At 39.7% G+C, this 21,331-nt stretch overlaps 1 protein-coding gene across 2 annotated transcripts in view; it reads left to right on the top strand.

The window, feature by feature from the left end:
- Positions 1-5,321: 5,321 nt before the first annotated feature.
- Positions 5,322-21,331, top strand: part of OSBP (oxysterol binding protein) — a 29,973-nt gene continuing 13,963 nt past the window's right edge. The window contains exons 1-3 of one of the 2 annotated variants that reach the window (XM_034420289.3): positions 5,322-5,966; positions 15,554-15,762; positions 19,336-19,586. In XM_034420289.3, the coding sequence (XP_034276180.1) occupies positions 5,614-5,966; positions 15,554-15,762; positions 19,336-19,586 (813 nt within the window). In that variant the 5' untranslated portion in view covers positions 5,322-5,613. Of the gene's footprint in view, positions 5,967-10,379; positions 10,526-15,553; positions 15,763-19,335; positions 19,587-21,331 lie in introns of those variants that run through there. The other variant, XM_034420290.3, reaches the window with a different exon arrangement.

Genomic DNA, 21,331 nt, shown 5'->3' on the forward strand with positions numbered 1-21,331 from the left:
TTATCTCGCGTACTTTCCATATCTCTTATTAGTTTGTGAAAACAGTTAATCATCTATCTAAGCACTCCTCCTATCCTCTAGATTTTCTTATTTGAAAACGATACATGGAAACCCTAACAAAGAATATTCATGGCAGCCTGGATTGGGACCATGCACTATGCTAAATGGTCTTAACAGACAAGCTGCCAATTGAGCTTTTATGTCTGGAATAGGATGCTGTCAATATTGAGAGTAGCAGAAATGAACACTTGGATTATTGTGCCAAAAGGAGCAGGTACAATGATAACAGCTTTCTTAGCAGATCTATATAACAGAAAGGAGAGCCACAGAAAAATATCCTTAGGTCAGGGGTGTCAAACTCCCGGCCCACGGGCCAAATGCATTATTCGTTGGCCACCCCCACCTGTTTTAGCAAAGGAAAAGTGATATATCACATGATGCCGTGCCACCGCAGGTTTGACACCCCTGCCATTCATTCCATCCTGCACTTGTTCAGTGCAGGAATCCCAGTTCAAGCAACCTCAATAGAAGGAAGGATGTCAAGTACCTGTTTGAATTTATCCAGAGAAGGAGAGTTCAGTGCTGCTCTCAATGACTGAAATCACTGTCTTTAAATTTCTTCCCAATATGCAATGAGAATGTACCTTCCGGTAACTGAAGACTTGTTATTTAATTACCTTAGTGCCGGATCTACTGTTTGTAAGAATATGTTGGAAACAAGTTTTTTTTTTTTTTTAAACCTTTTGGAAAGCCTGTTTGCAACAGAGAGCTATTTTTTGGGATGAATGGTGGTGAATATGGCTCCAAAAATGGGTATCTTTCAATTCCTGCAAGGGTTGGCCCATATACGACTGGCATACCATCCCAAGCCTGCTTCTTTAATGGTTCTAAATATAGAGACCTGCAAGAAGAGCCAAGTCGGGACGCCCTAAAGCAGAATGCCTGACCTTTGATTTTGAACTTGAGGCTCCTTCCCAAAAATGTAAGAAAAGCTAGCTCGGAAGTTAAATTTGGTTTATGATTTTGTAATGTAAATTAAACTAACGGAGGAGGGAGTACTAATTAAAAATTAACATCTTTTAAAACAAGAATTTGCCCTAGCAAATTCTACAGCTCCTAATAGACTTTCACACAGGTTCCCTGAGCTTCCTAGCAGTGTTCCTTCCTGCCTCCCTTAGGCACTGCTATCAGTGTCCCAGTGCAGCCTATTTTGCCTATTAGCTCTCCTTAATCGTGGTCTATTAAAATGGTGTGTGTGTATATGTAATAACTTTTGATACATCAAAATAATTTGTGGCAACTGAGGGGATTTAAAGGCAATATCTAAGACCTCATAATGCTACAGATTGCTTCTATCTGGGCCATGCTACTATCTGGGAAATGAGAAAGTACAGCACAAGATGCTTTAACTATACTGTGCAAAATTTTGTATCATTTTGAAGATTTCTGAAAATTTATTGGCTAACAACAGATGTGTTCTTTTCCACTGTGCAGTTGGAATTGTTAATGATGGGTAATATTCATTTAGAGCATCACATATAGTACAAGGGACAACTTGGCAAAATAAAAGATTCAACAATACCCTCCATTCAGAGACAATTTTGATGCTAAAAGTGAAGATTGCTGTATTCCTCCTTCCCTATATTCCTCTTTTTCTGCCTGTTTGTGCTCTACTTCCCTTTTCAATCAGGCTTTCCATTTCCTGAAGGAAATCTCCTTAAATTTTTTGCTTCCTGGACAATATTAAAAAGCTCTGCTGACCCTTTTTTATATTGTGGAACGCATTATAGTTGATTTATTTCTTAACTCAATCAACTATAGTGTAGATAAAATCCCAGAAGAGTGATTTTGAAGAATGGGGAGTTGAGGGCTCTGAGTTTATTTGGGAACCATCTATCTCCATTGAAAGATCCTGAGTACATTCTTTATCCTCTCTTGAATTAAGAGTATTTCCCCTCTCAGGAAAGGAGGGAATATAAGAATAATATTTAAACTCTGTTTAGTGATTGGGAACACAAATGGAAGGGACAAGAATTACTAGAAAGTTTTCTTACATTTTTAAAAAAGTTATAGTAGTTATTCCTTTGTTCCATCTGTTTCTTACCTTCTTTTCCATTCTATCATTTTAACAAATAAAAAATAATTGGAATATTAATTATATGTACAGTAATACATATTATAAAGCATATTATTACTATAGTTTTACACACGTGGGAAATAAAAAATAACTTATTTAAATAAATGAAGCAGAAAACCAGTAAGTAAGTTGTCTGAGCCAATAAATAAAAAAGTAATGAAAGGTATCCTCAGGGAACATACATGCATCGCAGAGAACTGAATCTTTCCCATGTATCTTTACTACCGAAGTAGGGTAGATACCTGAACTGAATTGAGTTTCTCAGGAAGCAAATTGGAGCAACAAAAGCAAATACTGTACAGGAAACAAGAGAAGTTACGTTAGCGCATCTTGAGAGTCTGTACTAAGAAATCACTGGGTTCTGATGGCATCAACCCAAGAGTTCTTTAATAACTTACAACAAGAAAGTGCTGGCCTCCTCACAAAAATTTACAACTTGTCATTTAATCGGGATCAATGTCAGAGGACTGGATACCATTGTTTAACAGACACTTGGGAGATCCAGGAAATTATAGGCCAGTCCACTTAATATCTTTCCCAAGCAAATTAATAGAAATGAAAAAGAAAAGAAAATCTGGGCACATAGAGGAACAAGGAGCAAAGCTAATTCTTGCCTCACCAGCCATTCAAAAAATTTTGAGAATATCAGCAGATCCATGGCTGGTGATGCTGCTGCCAACTTTATATAATTTTTGAAAAGTCCCTTTGATACAGTTCTTTATTAAATGTTCTTGCATAAACTTAGGTCTCATACTCACATCCCTCAAACTGAACCAAGAAGCTATGCCACTTTATTTAAATGACCTGCCCAGATATTGGCTTCATCTTATTCCCAAACCACACCAGCAGCCATGTAAATTTGATTAACAAACAATAAACTTTTAGTACTGATTTTACAATTATTATTTATTTACACATAAATAATTATAAAAATGTAAAATCAGTATTAAAATATTTTTATCTGAGTGGTGAGGTCTGCTCTTTCTAGTGGTACCACTGGATACTGCCCACTTGCCAGGGCAGTCTTGAGCAGAGACCAAACTGACTTCAGGCCCAGGTGACAAACTTTGTTGTCACAACGAATGGATCTACATCCATCTTGGCCAAAATGCAGAAATAAACTTGCATTTGATCATGCAAGATGGCATTCATTGATCTGAAAAGTAGACCCTGCCCTTAAAGGAATAATGGAAGTAAGATGATGACGGCGATGTTTATTTTTATTGTAAGCTACTAGTCATTTTTTGTGAGATGGGCAGTAAATTGGATTAATATGGGCAGTAAATTGGATTAATAAATAATAAAGTAATCTTCAGGTGTTCTTGATCTTCTAAGACAGTTTTTGGTTTTAGATATAATAATACAAACAGAAGTTGGGATCTGCCCAATTGCTAATTGTCACGTTAGGCTCTTGTGGATACACTTCCTCTTCTCTGGTTATTATGCTTTGCTTTCTAGGACTATCCTGTTTCTGGGACAAAGACATTCAGGCTGGACTCTCCTTTTCCCAACAGGCCTATTAGCAATTTTTCAAACTGGCTGGCAAGTGCTGGTGGTGGGGCCCACCCATGATAATACACAAGGTGCTTACCTGGAAAAGCGGAAGAGGCTTCTCCCCTCTGCCCACCTATGATAAATGGGGCAAGGCTGCCCAGTAAAAATCGTTCACAATGTCTTTTATGTTGTGAAATGAATGCACATCACCCCGTTGGCATTACCGCAATACCATTTTCATGTCACATTCCCAGTTTCGTGGCCATTCCCAGAATTGCCTTCCTCCACCGTGCATCATGTACAGTAAGTGAAGAAAGCCAGTGAGACTGGCTACTTGAAGATCTCATTTAACCAGGGCAGCTGGATATATTTAGAATACCGTAACGACATTTATGCAACCTTGCCAAGAAATGCCCACGGATCCCCTAGCTCTGCCGCTGGCCTTTCAGTAGACGTGTTTGGAAAACCAGGTATTGCCAACTAGCGGATAAATCCCAAGGCAAAAGTGAGGACTGTGGAATGAGCAGTCCTGATAGGATCTGGGTCTGGGAGTCCCTTCCTGCTGCCCCCAACTTCCATCCACTTTGTCTGTGTGAACTGTCAGCTATACTACTTATTTCTGGACACAAGTCCAGTTTTTATTCCAAAGCCTTTTCAGCCCTGGGGATTTTAGAAGCAAAGTTTCCAAAAACCCAATAGCAGTTCCTTTTCTCTCTGGAAAGGAGATTCACACAACAGGGGGGAAAAAATTGCACCGGGAGATTAGAGCAGATGATGTCCACGTTTTCCGTTCATCAGCGAAGAACACAATGGTCTCTATATTTAGATCCAAGCCTCTGTGCGATACTTATAGGCTTTCAATATGTGTGTGTGTGTAAATATATATATATATATATATATATATATATATATACACACACACACACACACACATATATATATATATACATACATATATATATATACACATATATATACATACATATATATATATATAAATGCGGAGCTCAGCTGCCCTACAGTAACGGAAAGGAGCGAGGTCGATTTCGATCAGGGGTGTGCAATGTAATCGTAGAGTTTAGAGACCCGCGGATTAAATATATATATAATTTATATTTATATTTATGTTAATATTATATATATATAGATATATAGATATAGATATATAGATATATATAGATATTATATGAATATATTACAAATATATTTATATATTTAATTTCCCTTTTGAAATCCGAGTCTCCACTTTGCGGTCGACCGCGTTTGACACCAGTTCAGCAAAAGTACGAAGCTTTGTCGATAGTCTTCGATAGTCGTGAACGAAGTGAAAAGAACGGGATTTTAACGTTAAGTAAATGTTAAAATCGGGATGGTTTTGCTGAAGGCTGTGGCCACAATTTGAGCCTGCGACGCGATGGCACTTTCCCGGAACGGAGCAAGCCTCGCCTCTCTTCAATTATGGGCAGATCGGTGGCCCCCTGAATGTGGAGCTCCTCTTCGCCTTTTCCATAGACTCCCATTTTTGCAGAAAGCCAAAATACCACGCATACCTCTCCGACCAGGAGTTCCCGTTCTACAATTACATCATGATAGACCCCGCCTCCAAACTTCCTACTGGTTCCTAAGAGGAGACGACAGAGGAGGCGGCCAATAAGAGCGGCAATAAATAAAGCGAACAGGACAGCTGAGAGAGCGCATGAACTGATCACTTTACCGAGGAGTCCCGCCCCCTCCGATTTAGGCAACCAATAGCAGCCGCCAGAGGCAGTACCAATCGGAGTTCCGGCTCCCGGAGTGGAGGACGCTGAGAATAGGGTGGGTTCGTGGGGGCTGTTAGCCGTTCCATTGGTGGCGCGGTGGGGGTGGAGGGCCAAGGAAGGAAGGAGGGAGGGAGGCGCTCAGCCTCCGGCGCTTCCTCGGCTCCCGTTAGCAGACGGCGCTTAAGTTCGGGCTTGCGAAGGCGGTGGTTCTGCGGCTGTGCGATGTCGGAATTGCGAGCAGCGGGACCCGGCCCAGGGATGACGCCTGGCGGACCAGGGGCCCCCGTAACCACCGGCCCAGGAGGAACCTGCGGACCTGGCCCCGTGACCCCGCTGCCATCGCCGGGGCCAAGTGCCGGAAAAGGTGACGCCGGAGGAGGGACACTGGGCCCTGGGGGACCGGCCCCAGGGGGGGTGACGAGCGCTCCAGGGGGGACCTCTTCTTCCGCTTCCGGGTCAACGAGCTCAACTTCCGGGGCGGCTCGGGAAGGCTGGCTTTTCAAATGGACCAATTACATCAAAGGGTATCAGCGGCGATGGTTCGTGCTGAGCAATGGGCTTCTCAGCTACTACAGGTGAGGCCGAGTCCTCTTCCGCCCGTTCTGCCCCTTTTCCTCCCCTCTCGCCCTTCTGGTGCCTCCGCCGGGCTGCCCCTTTTCCCCCTCCGCTTCCGCCCCACAGGCAGGCTCGGCAGCGCCTTGCATTTTCCTGCCACGTGGCAACGAGGGTATCCAGGACCAGCCGCGGCCCGAGAAGTGTCCGGGGCGGAGCAAGGAATGGGAGTGGGCAGCTGTGCTCTTGCAGCCAACATCTGGCACACCTCTCTCCGTTGGACACTAGCTAGTTGGGGCTGCTGGTAGTTGGGAGTCCAGCGACTTCTTGGAAGCCACTCTTTGGCTTTAGCCCAGAGGTCTTCAAACTTGGCCGCTTTAAGACTGGTGGACTTCAACTCCCAGAATTCTCCAGCCAGCTATGCTGGCTGGAGAATTCTGGGAGTTGAAGTCCACCAGTCTTAAAGCGGCCAAGTTTGAAGACCTCTGCTTTAGCCGAACTCCCTGGCCAAAATGCCCAAATCCCATCCAGTCTGGCCAGTGTTTGGTGGGACCATCCTTTACACCTTAGAGAAGGTTGTGGGGATTTTGTATTCCTCCTTTCCTTCCTCCCCTTTTCTCTTTACGTTTCTTCCAGCACCTTCAACTCATGAGTGTTTTGAGAGATCGCTCTTCGTGGTTTGTTTTTGTTTTTCTTTTTAAGGGTTTAAAGCAGGTTGGAAATTATTCACTGCAGCTGATGGTAGAGTCATTAAAAAGAATAGGAAAAGTTAACTCGTATTTAGTGGCCTCTGTAAGCCAAGTTGCAAATTGCAAGCTCTTTACAGAGCTATGGACTAGACGTCGTGGCTGTTGTCGCCTCACTTCTCCAGAAATCTAAACAACTGTACTATGTCTGCTACTGCTGCTAAGAGAAGAATCAACTCTTCTGAGAGAGGTGTTGTCAAAGTTAGGAGCGAGATTCATTTCGGTAGCTTAGAAACGTTAATCACAAACTTTCCATCTCGCGCATTGCAGCTCTTTTTTGAGGTTGTAGATGTGGCATAAAGTACTTTGGACAAAGGCATGGGTTCACATTCTTGCTTAACTATGAAACTCATGACTGGCTGTGCAGGCGAAACAAAAACATTATTTTCAACCCAGTTTACTTGCAGCTTCTCGCTACCTACAGCCCTCGATAATGAAATTTTCTCCTGAAGGAAAGTTTGGCTGACTTCCACAGTACTATATCTTCTTCAGAAATCCATTAAGGCATGTTTGTTCATGCATTGCATTATGAGATAACAACTTCAGGACCAAATTGTCTTATAAATCGGTCTGTTCTTTTGTTTTTTTGTTGTGGGTTTTTTTGATAAATGAGCTTTGTTTTAATTTTTGTACTTTCTGTCTTTGAGCGTTGTTGGAGTTATTTTTGTTAATTTTATTTAAGACTCTCCCCTTATATACATTATTGGTTTTGGAGGAAACAAACTGCTATAAGGTCCTCCAAGAAGAAGAGCAGTGCAGAAAATACATACATACATACATACATACATACATACATACATACATACATACATACATATATACCATTGAGGTGCAGGGATAGGATAAGCTTCTGAATACTGCCCTCCTCATCTTCTTTGAAAAGGACTGAATTAAAAATACAATATCCTAAGATGTTAGATTTTGCTTTTAGAAACAATCCCATTTGAAATGTTTCTTCTTTAAACTGGTATATTTGTGTTTGATTTATCTTCAGGACATTCAGTGTGGGGTTTTTTCCCTGCTAAGCAAATACCTAACAGTATTTATTTGTCTATCTCTCTAAACAGCCCATGGTAACTTATAGTGCTGGGTTGCCTCCCTGCCTGACCTACCCATATATTTCATATAAACATATGTCACTGCAGATGAACAACAGTTTTCACTTGCCACCAATCTTGTGGGCCACTATATAATAAGTTTGTATTTCTCTGTAAATTAAACCATTTAGTTTAATGAAGTATATAATCTGCTATTTGAAAGACTCTTGTATTCTCCCAAGTCCTTAGGTCAGAGGTGGAGGGATTTTTAATTTCATAATACTAAATTTGACTTTGAATCCCTCCTGCCTGCTTCAAGGAATCTGCTCTCCAAGGTCATTTTGATCTCAGAAGCACCAAAAGGAAATCTGGAGGCAGGACAGGACAGGATAAGGATCTAAAGAAACATGATTCTCTCACTCCAGAGGAAAATTTAGATCAGCCATTAGAGGAGAAGCAATCCAGCAAATAGATGGAGAATTTCAAATGTCTCTATTTTATTCTGTGCCCTACAGAACTACAAGGAAAAGGCATTGGATTTGGTGGAGCGTTTTGACTTTGGCTTTGCTCCTGTACTAAATGATAAAACAGAAGATTATTGTAATAAATCAAAAGAGCATTTCTGAAGATAGAGGATTTGTTTGTGCGTTGATAAATGTTATACTAGTTTATTTAAATAATTTGTTTTCCTTTGAAAAGGGAGAATTAGTCCTGAGTTTATCTAGAGGTTTATTGTTATATAAGAGAAGAGTTGCTACTAGTTGTTATTTTAAAATGCAGAGTAACTATCACTTGAAGTATCTCTTCTACTGAATTATGTGTGATGTTCCATTTGGAACCCAGTCTTGCACATCATCACTTTTATTTGGGGTTTAATGCATGACGACATTTGAAATAATAAATCAGCCTGCTAACTAGACTCATAAAATTACTGATCTGTAAATAATAATATAGTGTATTTTTATTAGCTGCCAAGTGGCTAGCAATTCTTTCTCTATTGCCAAGCACAGAACTCTGTTTTAAAAACACTTTATAAAGCAGGCAATGTAGTGTAGATGAAAACCTTCAGAAGCAGTCTGAAATGAAGGGATGTAATCATCTGCCCCTCATCTATTCTGTTAAACACATTGAGTTTGTTGTCACTCTGTTGTTGGGCTGTTGATGTGTGATACTCTTAAGCCAGGCAACTGAAAATTTATCTGAGAAAACTGAAATTCAGAATAGAAATGTGCTTTAAAAATAATAGGGTTTTTTTGGTGATGAAACTGGTGGACATTATTGGTCTTGGGACATTTTTTCTCTTTAAAAATGGCATGGTTTAAAAGAAATCTGTATTTTATAGAAGCAGATAAGTTAATTCTTACCATAATTATATGGTAAGCATATTGAACTGAAGCCTGTTTGTTTCTTTAAAAAAATATTACTTTATGATCAATACTTGGGGTTATATATAGGGTATGTTAACCATGCTGCATGTTGTAAATGTCCTTCTAAATATATTTAAGGTACCATTTTCCAGGAGATAAGTTAAAACACAAGTGTCTCCTGAGGTCAATAAATAATGCTGTACTGTTTAAAGGGCCTCCAGCTATCTGAACTGTGCAACAGGTTCAGTTTTCAGTTATAAATGCTTATGAAACTACTAATTAAATAGGAGGGATATTATTCCTTATACATCTCAAGTAGAAATATTTCCGTGAGTGTAAGAACTTGGTTATAGACATTCCTGAAAATTTGTAAAGCCTGGCTATATTCAATCTTATTTGTAAATAAATTCACATGATTCAGTGGGAATTGCTTCTAAGTTAATCTGCAGAGAAACAACGTAAATCTGCAAATTTACATCAGTGAGATTTAAATCTGAGTAGATATTTATAGATTTGTGCAGTTAGATTTCACATGAGTGATCTTGCAAAGGAAGAGGGGCATCAAAGGAAAACCTAATCTCTAAATTTAAATATGTCATTAGGACAGATACAGGCAGTCTTTGATTTACGACCACATTGGAGCCCAACATTTCCATTGCTAGGTGAGACAGTTATTAACTAAGTTGTGCCCCGTTTTACAACCTTTTTGGCCACAGTTGTTAAGTGAATCACTGCAATTGTTAAGTGAATCTGGCTTCCTCCGTTGACTTTGCTTGTCAGAAGCCAGTTGGGAAAGTTACAGATTTATTTATATTTTATTTAATTTGTATCCTATCTTTATTATTTTTACAAACAACTCAAGGTAGGGAACATATCCAACACACTCACCTTCTCCTCTTTTCCCCATAACAACAACCCGGTGGGATGGGTTCGGCTGAGAGACTGACTGGCCCAAGGTCACCCAGCTGGCTTTCATGGCTAAAGTGGGACTTGAACTCTCAGTCTCCTGGTTTCTAGCCTGGTGCTTTAACCATTAGACTGTCATAAATACATGCCAGTTCTCAAGTGCCTGAATTTTGATCCCTTGACCATTGGGGATGCTGCAACGATTGTGTGAAAAATGGTTATAGGTCACTTTTTTCAGTGGTGTTGAAACTTTGAATAGTCACTAAATGAATGGTTTTAAGTTGTATTTGGAATTATGGATCTAGGTTATACAAAATCTTTATACTTGTATTTTTGATATTCAGCAGATTCTTTCTGTTCCCAAACCAAATTTAGGCTTGCCAGTGGTTCTACTTTTTCATCATTGAACTCCACAGTGTGTCTGATTGTGTCTTCCGGTGATTTCATGAAAATGGTCGTGTAGTTTGCTTGGCTGCTGCTGTATGAAATTAACATTAGAATACCTTCCTCCAGGATTTATTTTTCAGTAAGTTCCTAGTATCCTCATGTAAATTCCTGTTATGTGTAGCTTCAGTACAGGTAGTCCTTAACTTATAACCATAACTGAGCCCAGAATTATGGTCATAAATTGAGACATCATGTGACCAGATCCAATTTTGGGGCATTTTTGTGGTGATCATGAAGCAAATTCTGTGGCTCTTAAGTAAATCCATTATGCCCAATGGACATTTTTTTGCCAGAAACTAGAAGTAAACCCTGGGAACTGGCAAAAAAACATCAAAAATCGCAGTCACGAGACTACAGGACAACTGCAAACAACTGTAAAAGTAAGCCTGTTGCCAAAAGCCCAAAATGCAACCCCTTGATCATGGACTGAAAGCAGCTATTGTAACTTTAAATTGAGGTCGTAAGTAGGGTTTTTTGGGGGGTGGGGGAGTCTGTCGTAACTTTGAATGGTCGCCATGCCACTGGTTGTAAGTCAAGGACTCCCTGTAGAAAGGAACATGATTAGAAAGTGCCATCCCTTAATCGGCAGACATTTCTTGCTTGTTGACTACAAGCTCTTTATTATTCATAAAGTAACCAGACTCAGGTGAATAAGAATAGCTGGCAACAGGAGGTCATATTTCTCTGGTGGTCTGAAGTTGCTGAGAAGGAGGCCTGCCTTGTTACTTTCTCTAGACTCAGGATGAGGAGGTAGAAAGCCAGTGGCATTTGAAGTGATACTTGTTAGTATCTACTTGGCAGTTTATGGCCCAAGGGCTAATCAATAAATAAATTCATTCATACTTGGCAGTTTCTGTGTCCCTCCTCAAAGTAGGTTATGCATATTCCAGGCTCCGTTCCTCAGCTTCTCAGTGGGAAAGAGATGGCTCTGTCTGGTACCAGGTCAATATAAGAGGACTTTGTTCTCTGTTTACACTGCAGCAGGGAGGAGTTGGGTGAACGTCAAAGGTATGTGCGGTTGGTGGAAGCACAGCAATATCTACAGCCAGTTTTGAGAGAATTGAAAGGAAGGAACGAATTGTGGTATGGGTGACAAATGAAGCCTCTCTCACAAATATTGTGGTCTGATTGATGAAAAGCTGATTAGCTCTGGAACTTTCGTCAAAGGAAATATACCAGGGGTTGGGGGAACAGTGTGTGTATACATAGAGATGGATGCATATATATGTTTGACTAGACTTTCCCAAGGGACATGGTGGCTCAGTGGCTAAGACACTGAGCTTGTCAATCGAAAGGTCAGCAATTCAGCGGTTCAAATCCCCAGTGCTGTGCAACGGGGTGAGCTCCCATTACTTGTCCCAGCTTCTGCCAACTTAGCAGTTCGAAAGCACATAAAAAATGCAAGTAGAAAAATAGAGCCCACCTTTGGTGGGAAGGTAACAGTGTTCCGTGCGCCTTTGGCATTTAGTCATGCCGGCCACATGACCATGGAGACGTGGTTGCGAGGGGAACCTTTACCTTTACCTAGACTTTCCCAAACTAGTCCCTCCTCATTGTGTTGGATTTCATCTCTGATAATTATCAGGTAATCCCTTCATATACGCATATTTACACACACACAATACATAAATGTATTTGTAACTAGGATATGTTACTGATTTCCATTTGAGAGCTTACACTTAAGTAACATATGCTTAGTCCCAATTTCACACTTAGTATCCTTGGATGCCACAACAAATATTCATACTCTCTTTCCTTTAGTCTGGAGCTGAGAATATTATAATATGTATTCATCTCTCATTATTATCATTTAAATCCATGTATTTAATAAAAAATAAAACAATAAAAACCCAAAATTAAGTATATAAGCTAGCATTTGCAGTCCCATCTTCTAAATAGATCTCTTGTTGAAATTCCCAGCTATAAAATACTATTTCTGTGAATAGTATTTAGAACTAAAGAACTATGTTATTTAGGCCATTGTAACTTTGATGAAGAATTTTTCCCCTAAATTTGCGATATTTTTTTGCTATCATAAAGTACACACTACTTCATTTTTATTTTCTCCCTGTTACTTTCTGTTAGTATACAATTTAAAGAACAGAAACACCTACCTGACCAATATAACTTCTAGAACAAAATTAATATGTGAAATAACTTCTTTCTAAAAGAGGATTAACAAGCCATTTTCAGAAGTGGTTGACTGTGGGCAAATCCAGTGTTTCTTTGCACCAAGGCTTGTGCAAAGCTGTTTCTTCCAGCGCTCAGAGGTCTAAAACCTTCTGGAAACAGTGGTTGTATGGTCTCAAGGAGCATCTGTATGAAGCACTTATCAGCAGTTTCAGCAGTTTCTCCCTTTTATCCAGGGAAGAATTTTGAGGCCCTAATCTATTTGCAAGCTCCTTGTTCTGCCATGGTCATTGCCTCTGCAAAAAGCAAAGGCATCTTAAATCCACCTTTGTTTCCCCTGAAGTCAGTTCATATCTAGACCTCATATCTAGATGTTTTAACTAAATATTATCAAATCATTGATAATCATTGGCAAATGATGCTATGATGTAACTGCTCAAATGGAAGCACAAATAAATCTATACATAAAAGTTTGCGTTAAAGTGGATATGCACACAAAATTCAGTACTGAATTTATAGACCAAACTTGTTGCAGCACAGTAGAAAAAATTGATGCACCTGCATGTGTGCACCTCCACTTTTCCTTCCTTCCAAGGTTTTCTTAGAAGTTTAATACTTTGTGAAAACCATTAACACTAGCTTGTAAATAATTCTGGATTTGAATCTACATAAATCATAATTCTCACTGTTATTTGGCCAGAGTTCTTACACCAGAGGTAATTATTGTGCAATTAGCCCAACCTTCTCCAACCTGTTTTCTTCAGTGAGCTGGGATTACAACTCCCAAACTGGCCAGGGATTATAGCCAGAGAAAGAGTGGCCAGAAATTTTGGAAATTAAAATGCCAATATTTCTGGAAAGCACCATTTTGAAAAAGGCTGCATTGGACAATGAGATGCTTCATTCTAGTTGAATAATTTTGGAGGTACTGAGCAGCACACTACTGAAATTTGGGGATGTAGTTAGTATGATCAAAGATATGAAGTACCTACTAACCAGGGTGGATAAAAATCAATGATTTTTTTAAAAAAAAATCAAAAAAATCGGATTTTTTTAAAATTTAAATTGGATTTTTTTTATTTAAATCGGATTTTTTTATTTAAATCAGATTTTTTTGATTTTTATTGAATTTATTTTAATAAAAAACTTTTGGGGTAAAAATCTATCACAAGATAGTTTTCTATTTAAGATACATAAATAATTTAGTTTATTCAGCATGAAATGGAGCTTAGTTATGTAGCACAAGGCTGTATATTCTGCAACACTGGGATTATCGGTGAGTCAACAGCGGGTCAAAGGAGTAGCAGAGATGACAGTTGCTCTTTAAAAATTATGATTTAAATCGAGTTGATTTAAATCAAGTCTTTTTACTAGTGATTTAAATCATGATTTAAATCGACTCGATTTAAATCAAATCCACCCTGCTACTAACGCATTATTTCTAGGCAGTACCATTTCACACTGTCTGGAAGGGTGTGATGTGACTCATTGTTTTTTGGTGGACAAATATATCTGTGGCAGAATGTGTTTTTTTTTCCTTTTGAGTAAGGGATACTTGCACTAGGTGGGTACAGTCATATTAGTGTCATATAATTACTGCCTATAGGATTACTGTCCAGGAACGTATTTAACAAATATAATTATGTTTGTCCATGAGAGGGAAAATTCCAAAATGTACAACTAGTCAATACCTTTGTTAGAACTATGAAACAAAAGAGAGTTGTTCTCCCTTTCACTTGATAGCTTGAGATTCTACACTACTTTAAATTTGAATTGTTGCTGCCATACATTCATAAAGTCTTAAACCAGATTTTATTCCCAGCTGTGCATTTGAAAAATGTGAATAGTACTGATCGACCTCACAAAACAGTTGCTATACAAATAATTAATTGGAGGAGTGCTTAGAAAATCAGAGAGCCAGATGTACATACTGAGGGGAAGAAATATGGCTGGTATTAACATTATCATGCTTAATAATTGGAAGCTCAGATTAATTCCACTTTCCTTCTAATCATATAATTTAAACCGTGTCTATTCATATGCAAAACTGCTTTAGCATTCTGCTCCTACCCTGGGTCTCATTGCTTTATGTACTAGAAGCCCATTTTTTTTATTGGCAGCTCATTCATTTAGTTCTGTGAACATCACAACATCTGGTAGCAATTCTTAAGCAATTTATAATCACTGAAATCCCTAGACTTCTTCCTTCTTGTGGGAACAGTAGCAGATTACTTACTACCCCAGGGCATCAGGCAGCCTAGCCTCTCATCTCCCCCTCCCCTGTATTCCGTAGAACCTCCTCCCATTGATCGCAGAATTGAAATAGAAACGAATAAAAAAAACTATCATGTAAGCCTAAAATAACACAGTTCTAAAAATAAATAACTCAGTGGCCAGCGACCCTAGTTTCATCTGCTTTGAAACTCTGCCCACTTGCTATGACCCCAAATATCCCAGGAATAAATATGACCTGGTCCCACGAAAAATTAGCCACTTATTTTATATATATAAGGGAAATGGCTGGGGTTCTGTTGGTGTCATGGAGTGACTTTTTCAGTGAGACCATCTATTAATTGAGTATGGAGGGAGATGAATTTCCATGATCCCCTCTTGTCTTTCAACCTCTCACCATCATCCTACCCAATTAGTCTTGTTGATTCAGTGACTTTCAGAACAGGATGAGAAATAATGTGTTGTGACTACAGGATGGATGGGCATGAAATTGTCTCCCTCACCTTTCTTGTCAACAAAAATATCTGCCAGATCGCAGAGCCTTCCATTAATTGAATGACATCAGTTAGATACAGCCTAATGATGTTTCTAGCTTGCTGTTAATGTGAAGTGTGGGTCACATTTTCCTAGGAGGAAGCTTAACATAGCTTTTCCTCTTTATTTTTTATTTTTTTGGTCTCAAGACTAAATTGCTGATACTTTTACTGCTTCATTTTCCTGTGCTCTCTATGTGCCTTGCCCACAGATCCAAAGCAGAGATGCGACACACCTGCCGTGGGACCATCAACTTGGCCACAGCAAACATCACTGTGGAGGACTCCTGTAATTTCATTATTTCCAATGGAGGGGCACAGACCTACCACTTGAAGGCCAGCTCAGAGGTTGAGCGGCAGCGCTGGGTCACAGCTCTGGAGCTGGCTAAAGCAAAAGCAGTTAAAATGCTGGCAGAATCAGGTAAAAGACAAGTTAAGAGCAACAGACATAGAACAGGATGTGGAGGAGGGGCAGGAATATTAAAAGGCTTATTGTAAGAGAAGTAATGTAAAAAACAGGGCAATGGGTAGCTCTGAACTTGCATGAATTATGACTCTTGCCAATGGAAAGTAACTGAGATTGATCAAATCCTTTTCATCCTACTCCATTATTTTTAATATCTCATTTCTCCTGTGGTTTCAAGGATGGGTAGATGGATACATAGATAGATATATCATGTATATCTTGTATATGGCTGTCATGTATATGGTGTGTATATGTAACTAATTTTATTCTCAGCTGGGAATTATGAATGTTCTTCCAGTTTGTCCTGTTCAGGCGTCCAGCTCCCTGAAGCAAGAATTTATGCCAAACATTAAATTGCTCGATGCCCTCTGAATTGTGTGTAGGGCATACTGAGGCCATTGGCCACATTGAATTATTATGGATATAACATTATACTTCTCAAAATTGAGGTTTCTATTTTTAAGCATCAGATTTCACAGGACCAGTTAGACTTATTTTCTATCTATACCATTGAATTGACTCTTCAGCTCATGTAATGCCTCGAGTCCTTTATACCTGATTAGGTAAAATACCCAAATGTCAGTATCAAATGGTTACTTCAGTATACAGGTGAAACTCGAAAAATTAGAATATCGTGCAAAAGTTCATTTATTTCAGTAATGCAACTTAAAAGGTGAAACTAATATATGAGATAGACTCGTTACATGCAAAGCGAGATAGTTCAAGCCTTGATGTGTCATAATTTTGATGATTATGGCTTACAGCTCATGAAAACCCCAAATTCACAATCTCAGAAAATTAGAATATTGTGAAAAGGTTCCATATTCTAGGCTCAAAGTGTCCCACTCTAATCAGCTAATTAAGCCATAACACTGCAAAGGGTTCCTGAGCCTTTAAATGGTCTCTCAGTCTGGTTCAGTAGGAATCACAATCATGGGAAAGACTGCTGACCTGACAGTTGTGCAGAAAACCATCATTGACACCCTCCATAAGGATGGAAAGCCTCAAAAGGTAATTGCAAAAGAAGTTGGATGTTCCCAAAGTGCTGTATCAAAGCATATTAGTAGAAAGTTATGTGGAAGTGAAAAGTGTGGAAGAAAAAGGTGCACAAGCAGCAGGGATGACTGCAGCCTGGAGAGGATTGTCAGGAAAAGGCCATTCAAAAGTGTCGGGGACTTTCACAAGGAGTGGACTGAGGCTGGAGTCAGTGCATCAAGAGCCACCACACACAGACAGATCCTGGACATCGGCTTCAAATATCGTATTCCTCTTGTCAAGCCGCTCCTGAACAACAAACAACGTCAGAAGCGTCTTACCTGGGCTAAAGAAAAAAAGAACTGGTCTGTTGCTCAGTGATCCAAAGTCCTCTTTTCTGATGAGAGCAATTTTTGCATCTCATTTGGAAACCAAGGACCCAGAGTCTGGAGGAAGAATGGAGAGGCACACACTGCAAGATGCTTGAAGTCCAGTGTGAAGTTTCCACAGTCTGTGTTGACTTGGGGAGCCATGTCATCTGCTGGTGTTGGTCCACTGTGCTTCATTAAGTCCAGGGTCAACGCAGCTGTCTACCAGGAGATTTTGGAGCACTTCATGCTTCCTTCCGCAGACAAGCTTTATGGGGATGCTGACTTCATTTTCCAGCAGGACTTGGCACCTGCCCACACTGCCAAAAGTACCAAAACCTGGTTCAATGACCATGGGATTACTGTGCTTGATTGGCCAGCAAATTCGCCTGACCTGAACCCCATAGAGAATCTATGGGGCATTGCCAAGAGAAAGATGAGAGACATGAGACTGAACAATGCAGAAGAGCTGAAGGCCGCTATTGAAGCATCCTGGTCTTCCATAACGCCTCAGCAGTGCCATAGGCTGATAGCATCCATGCCATGCCACATTGAGGCAGTAATTGATGCAAAAGGGGCCCAAACCAAGTACTGGGTATATATGCATGCTTATACTTTTCAGAAGTCCGATATTGTTCTATGTACAATCCTTGTTTTATTGATTTCATGTAATATTCTAATTTTCTGAGATTGTGAATTTGGGGTTTTCATGAGCTGTAAGCCATAATCATCAAAATTATGACAAATCAAGGCTTGAACTATCTCGCTTTGCATGTAATGAGTCTATCTCATATATTAGTTTCACCTTTTAAGTTGCATTACTGAAATAAATGAACTTTTGCACGATATTCTAATTTTTCTAGTTTCACCTGTAGAAGAAAACTTTGTGACTAAGAAGTTGTGGTTTAGATCCTCAGTTCCTTATATGATTGTGCTAGATATAAATGTTGCTATTTCCGAAAATACTTTTGTTCCTTTCTTGGAATGCGCTGGGTGCATTCTTTACTGACTTGCCTTTAGTTTTGTAATTTTGTACTTATTTACTATTAGTGAAAGAGAAAACACATGAAAAATGTGCCACTAGCTCCTGTATGGTGTGTCATCGTCGTCTCCCCCCCGCCCCCCCAAATTTTCATGGAGTATTAAGAATTTGGCTCTGGAAACTAACAAGGTATTTGGCAGATTTTCCTGGAACAACATTTTCAGTGCTTTCAAAGCAAAATGCCATCTGCCCTGTAATATCTTTTGAGTTCGCCTTGAAGGTTGCCAATATTAGCTTTACTTTAGCTCTGTTGAATTTTCAGTCCACTATTTATTTTTCCATGTAGTCTAAGGTAAAGGCAATAATAGGACCATTAAGCGTACAGCTTATTGTACTTAATTTAAAAATGTAGTAGATTGCAAGCTGGTCCGTCCTGGAACTCCTTGACCTTCCAAATTCTTCTGACCATTACCTTGGGTTAGAGAGTAATATACAGTATTTAAAATCTTGCCAAACACAGTACTGTACTATTGATTTTCATGCTGTGTCTGTGTTTTACTCTTAAATATTTGTGTTCACAGTTCACTGTCATTCTGGTTTGTGACTCACTGTTTGTGGAGAAGGATGAGGAAGAGTGATGCAACTTTTTATTTTAAAGAGATCTGGGGTGTGTTTTTTAAAAAAAAGCTTAAGAAAAACAATCAAAGGTCCAACTAATCCACCCTTCTGTCTTTGAACAGACTCTGGCCATATACTCTTGAAGTCATAACTAGAGCACAGAAGTAACATTCTTTATCTGGAACTTATGTCCAGCATTTGATATTCAAAGGTGTCTCTTTACTCAAGGATCCTTGCTCCTTTGCAGCGTAGAACTTCCTGAACTTCCTTTTTGAACACCTTTGTCTCTATGGTTGCTACTTTTGTGTTATTATTGTTTTACTGGTCTGTCATTGCTTCTTCTTATTTTTATCATTCTTGCCTTAAATTGCTTTGCTTGTTTATTGAGGGTATAGACATTATTTTGCTTACATGGGTAAGGTATATTTTTCCCTATCATGTTAAGTATCTGTACAGAGTTGGTTGGAAAGTTTGTCCCCTTTTGTATGTGACCACTTCCACATGCTCTTGTAAAGGCAACGGCCAGATGTTCCTGGTTTAGAAATAGGCTCCTGTGGTACTACATTTTCAGTTTATTCCTCACAGATGAGTCAGGTGATGAAGAATCTGTATCCCAAACGGACAAGACAGAACTACAGAATACTTTGCGCACCCTCTCCAGCAAGGTGGAGGATCTCAGCACATGTAATGATCTGATTGCCAAACATGGAACAGCTCTGCAGCGCTCACTCAGTGAATTGGAGACTCTGAAGCTACCAGCTGAGAGCAATGAGAAGATCAAACAAATCAACGAGCGTGCCACACTCTTCCGCATCACTTCCAATGCCATGATTAATGTAAGTGGTTTCGGGGGGTTTTTTTTGCCTGTGCAACGAAGAGAAAGCCATCGGGTGTGCTCTAGCTCATTTAAATGCTCTGGCTAGTTAATAATCTTATATTCAGGTTAGAGCACCACAGTGACATTTTCTTTTCATTACTCTTTTGGGTTTTTAGTTGCCTCGGCTTTGGGTAGATTGGTAAATGCCTTTAGCTGGTGTTGGAAGAAACATCCTTCTAGGTTCTGCTCCAAGTGGGGAAAACAGACACTGGAAACATGGAGACTGCTTGGAAAGATGGTTTAATGGTGGACAGGATCACATGGCTTGAGTTCCTGAACAGAAAAGGGCAGATACAGTAAATCCTCGGGTTTTTATGCTCTCTCTGGCTCTGCATTTCTTGGGGCCACAAAAGAGTATCCTGATTGGTTGTCAGACTCCCGGGGGTGGGGGTCTTGCTGGCTGATGCAATCTTCCCAGGTGCCATGTGGTGAGCCTCGTCTAGATGGGTCCCATTGTGTTAGTTTCTGTTGCTATTGTGTAGAGGGCTAATCCTATCTTTCGCAATTCCTACTATGGCTCTGCCTGAAGGAGGTAGATCTTTGTTATGTAGAATAGACTGACCCAAGCCTTAATGGCCCATTGACAAAGGGTGGGGGGGCAGGAAGATGGGAGCTGCTTCAAAACATGCTTATCCCAGGGAAATATAATATTCTGCCTTTTTCATATTTCCTAAAATATTTCACTCTTCCAGGAGAGGGGTGGGTGCTAACTTCCTACACTGGGGAATGGGATGACAGAGAGTTGGTGTACACACATAATAACTGCTTGTTTTGAATTCCCTGTAATAGCCATATGTTTGCGGTTCAGTGTGGGGCCACCCCATGGCCAAGTGAAAATGGCATTAAAATCAAATTCCAATCAGAAGAAAAAGTTCATTTTTTTGGCTACTGGGAAGAAACAGAAGAGATGAGTAAACTAATACTGGGGAAAGGATCTTCTGAAAAATTAGGATAAGACTTACATCACAATGTTGAGATTTGGTGACCTTTATCATTAGGGTTCACAGCACAATTGCACACTTTGTTTCCTGGTTGTTGCCATCAGATGAGGGCATGAAAATTGAAGGAGGATGGGGAGGTTAAGAAACGGCAGAGTCAACAGAATCTTGGAGAGGCTTGGCTTCACTGAACACAGTGGGATAAATTTCTGGGCAGGGTTCATCATGCAGCAATCGCCCTTATCTTAAAGGAAATATAAATAACAAGTTGAGCTAAACAAACCCCCATTAATGTCTGAAAAGCAGTTTTATGGTTCCAGCTGAGTTGGTAACCTCAGCACTTCATAGTGCTGTTGTAACTCTTTGAGAAACTACCTTGAGAAAAACAATTTGTGCAGAGGAGATATATTTAAAAGTGGGAGGTTGAATATATGCCTGTAAAACCAGCATTCTGATTTATATATCTGAATAAAGGAACCTGTAATTTAAAAAAAATCTTAAACAGCTGAGTTTTCTTCCTGATCAAATAGGTATAATTTTTGATATTATTTTTAGTCAGTAGAAGGTGCCATAATTAAATCTTCCAGGCTAACCTCCTGTTGTTGCATAGTACATAGATTAAAAAAATCTTACCCGCTTGCATAACTATTTACTTTTCTGATTAAGAAGATAATAATTACAATAGTGATGAGTGCACCATTGGAAATGCTGAATGACTAGATTAGAGATAGGTCATCATGGAGAAAATTGTTAAAGAGCTGACAAC

This window comes from Pantherophis guttatus, chromosome 1 (assembly GCF_059756535.1).
Source record: "Pantherophis guttatus breed Tessera chromosome 1, ASM5975653v1, whole genome shotgun sequence".
Taxonomy (NCBI): domain Eukaryota; kingdom Metazoa; phylum Chordata; class Lepidosauria; order Squamata; family Colubridae; genus Pantherophis; species Pantherophis guttatus.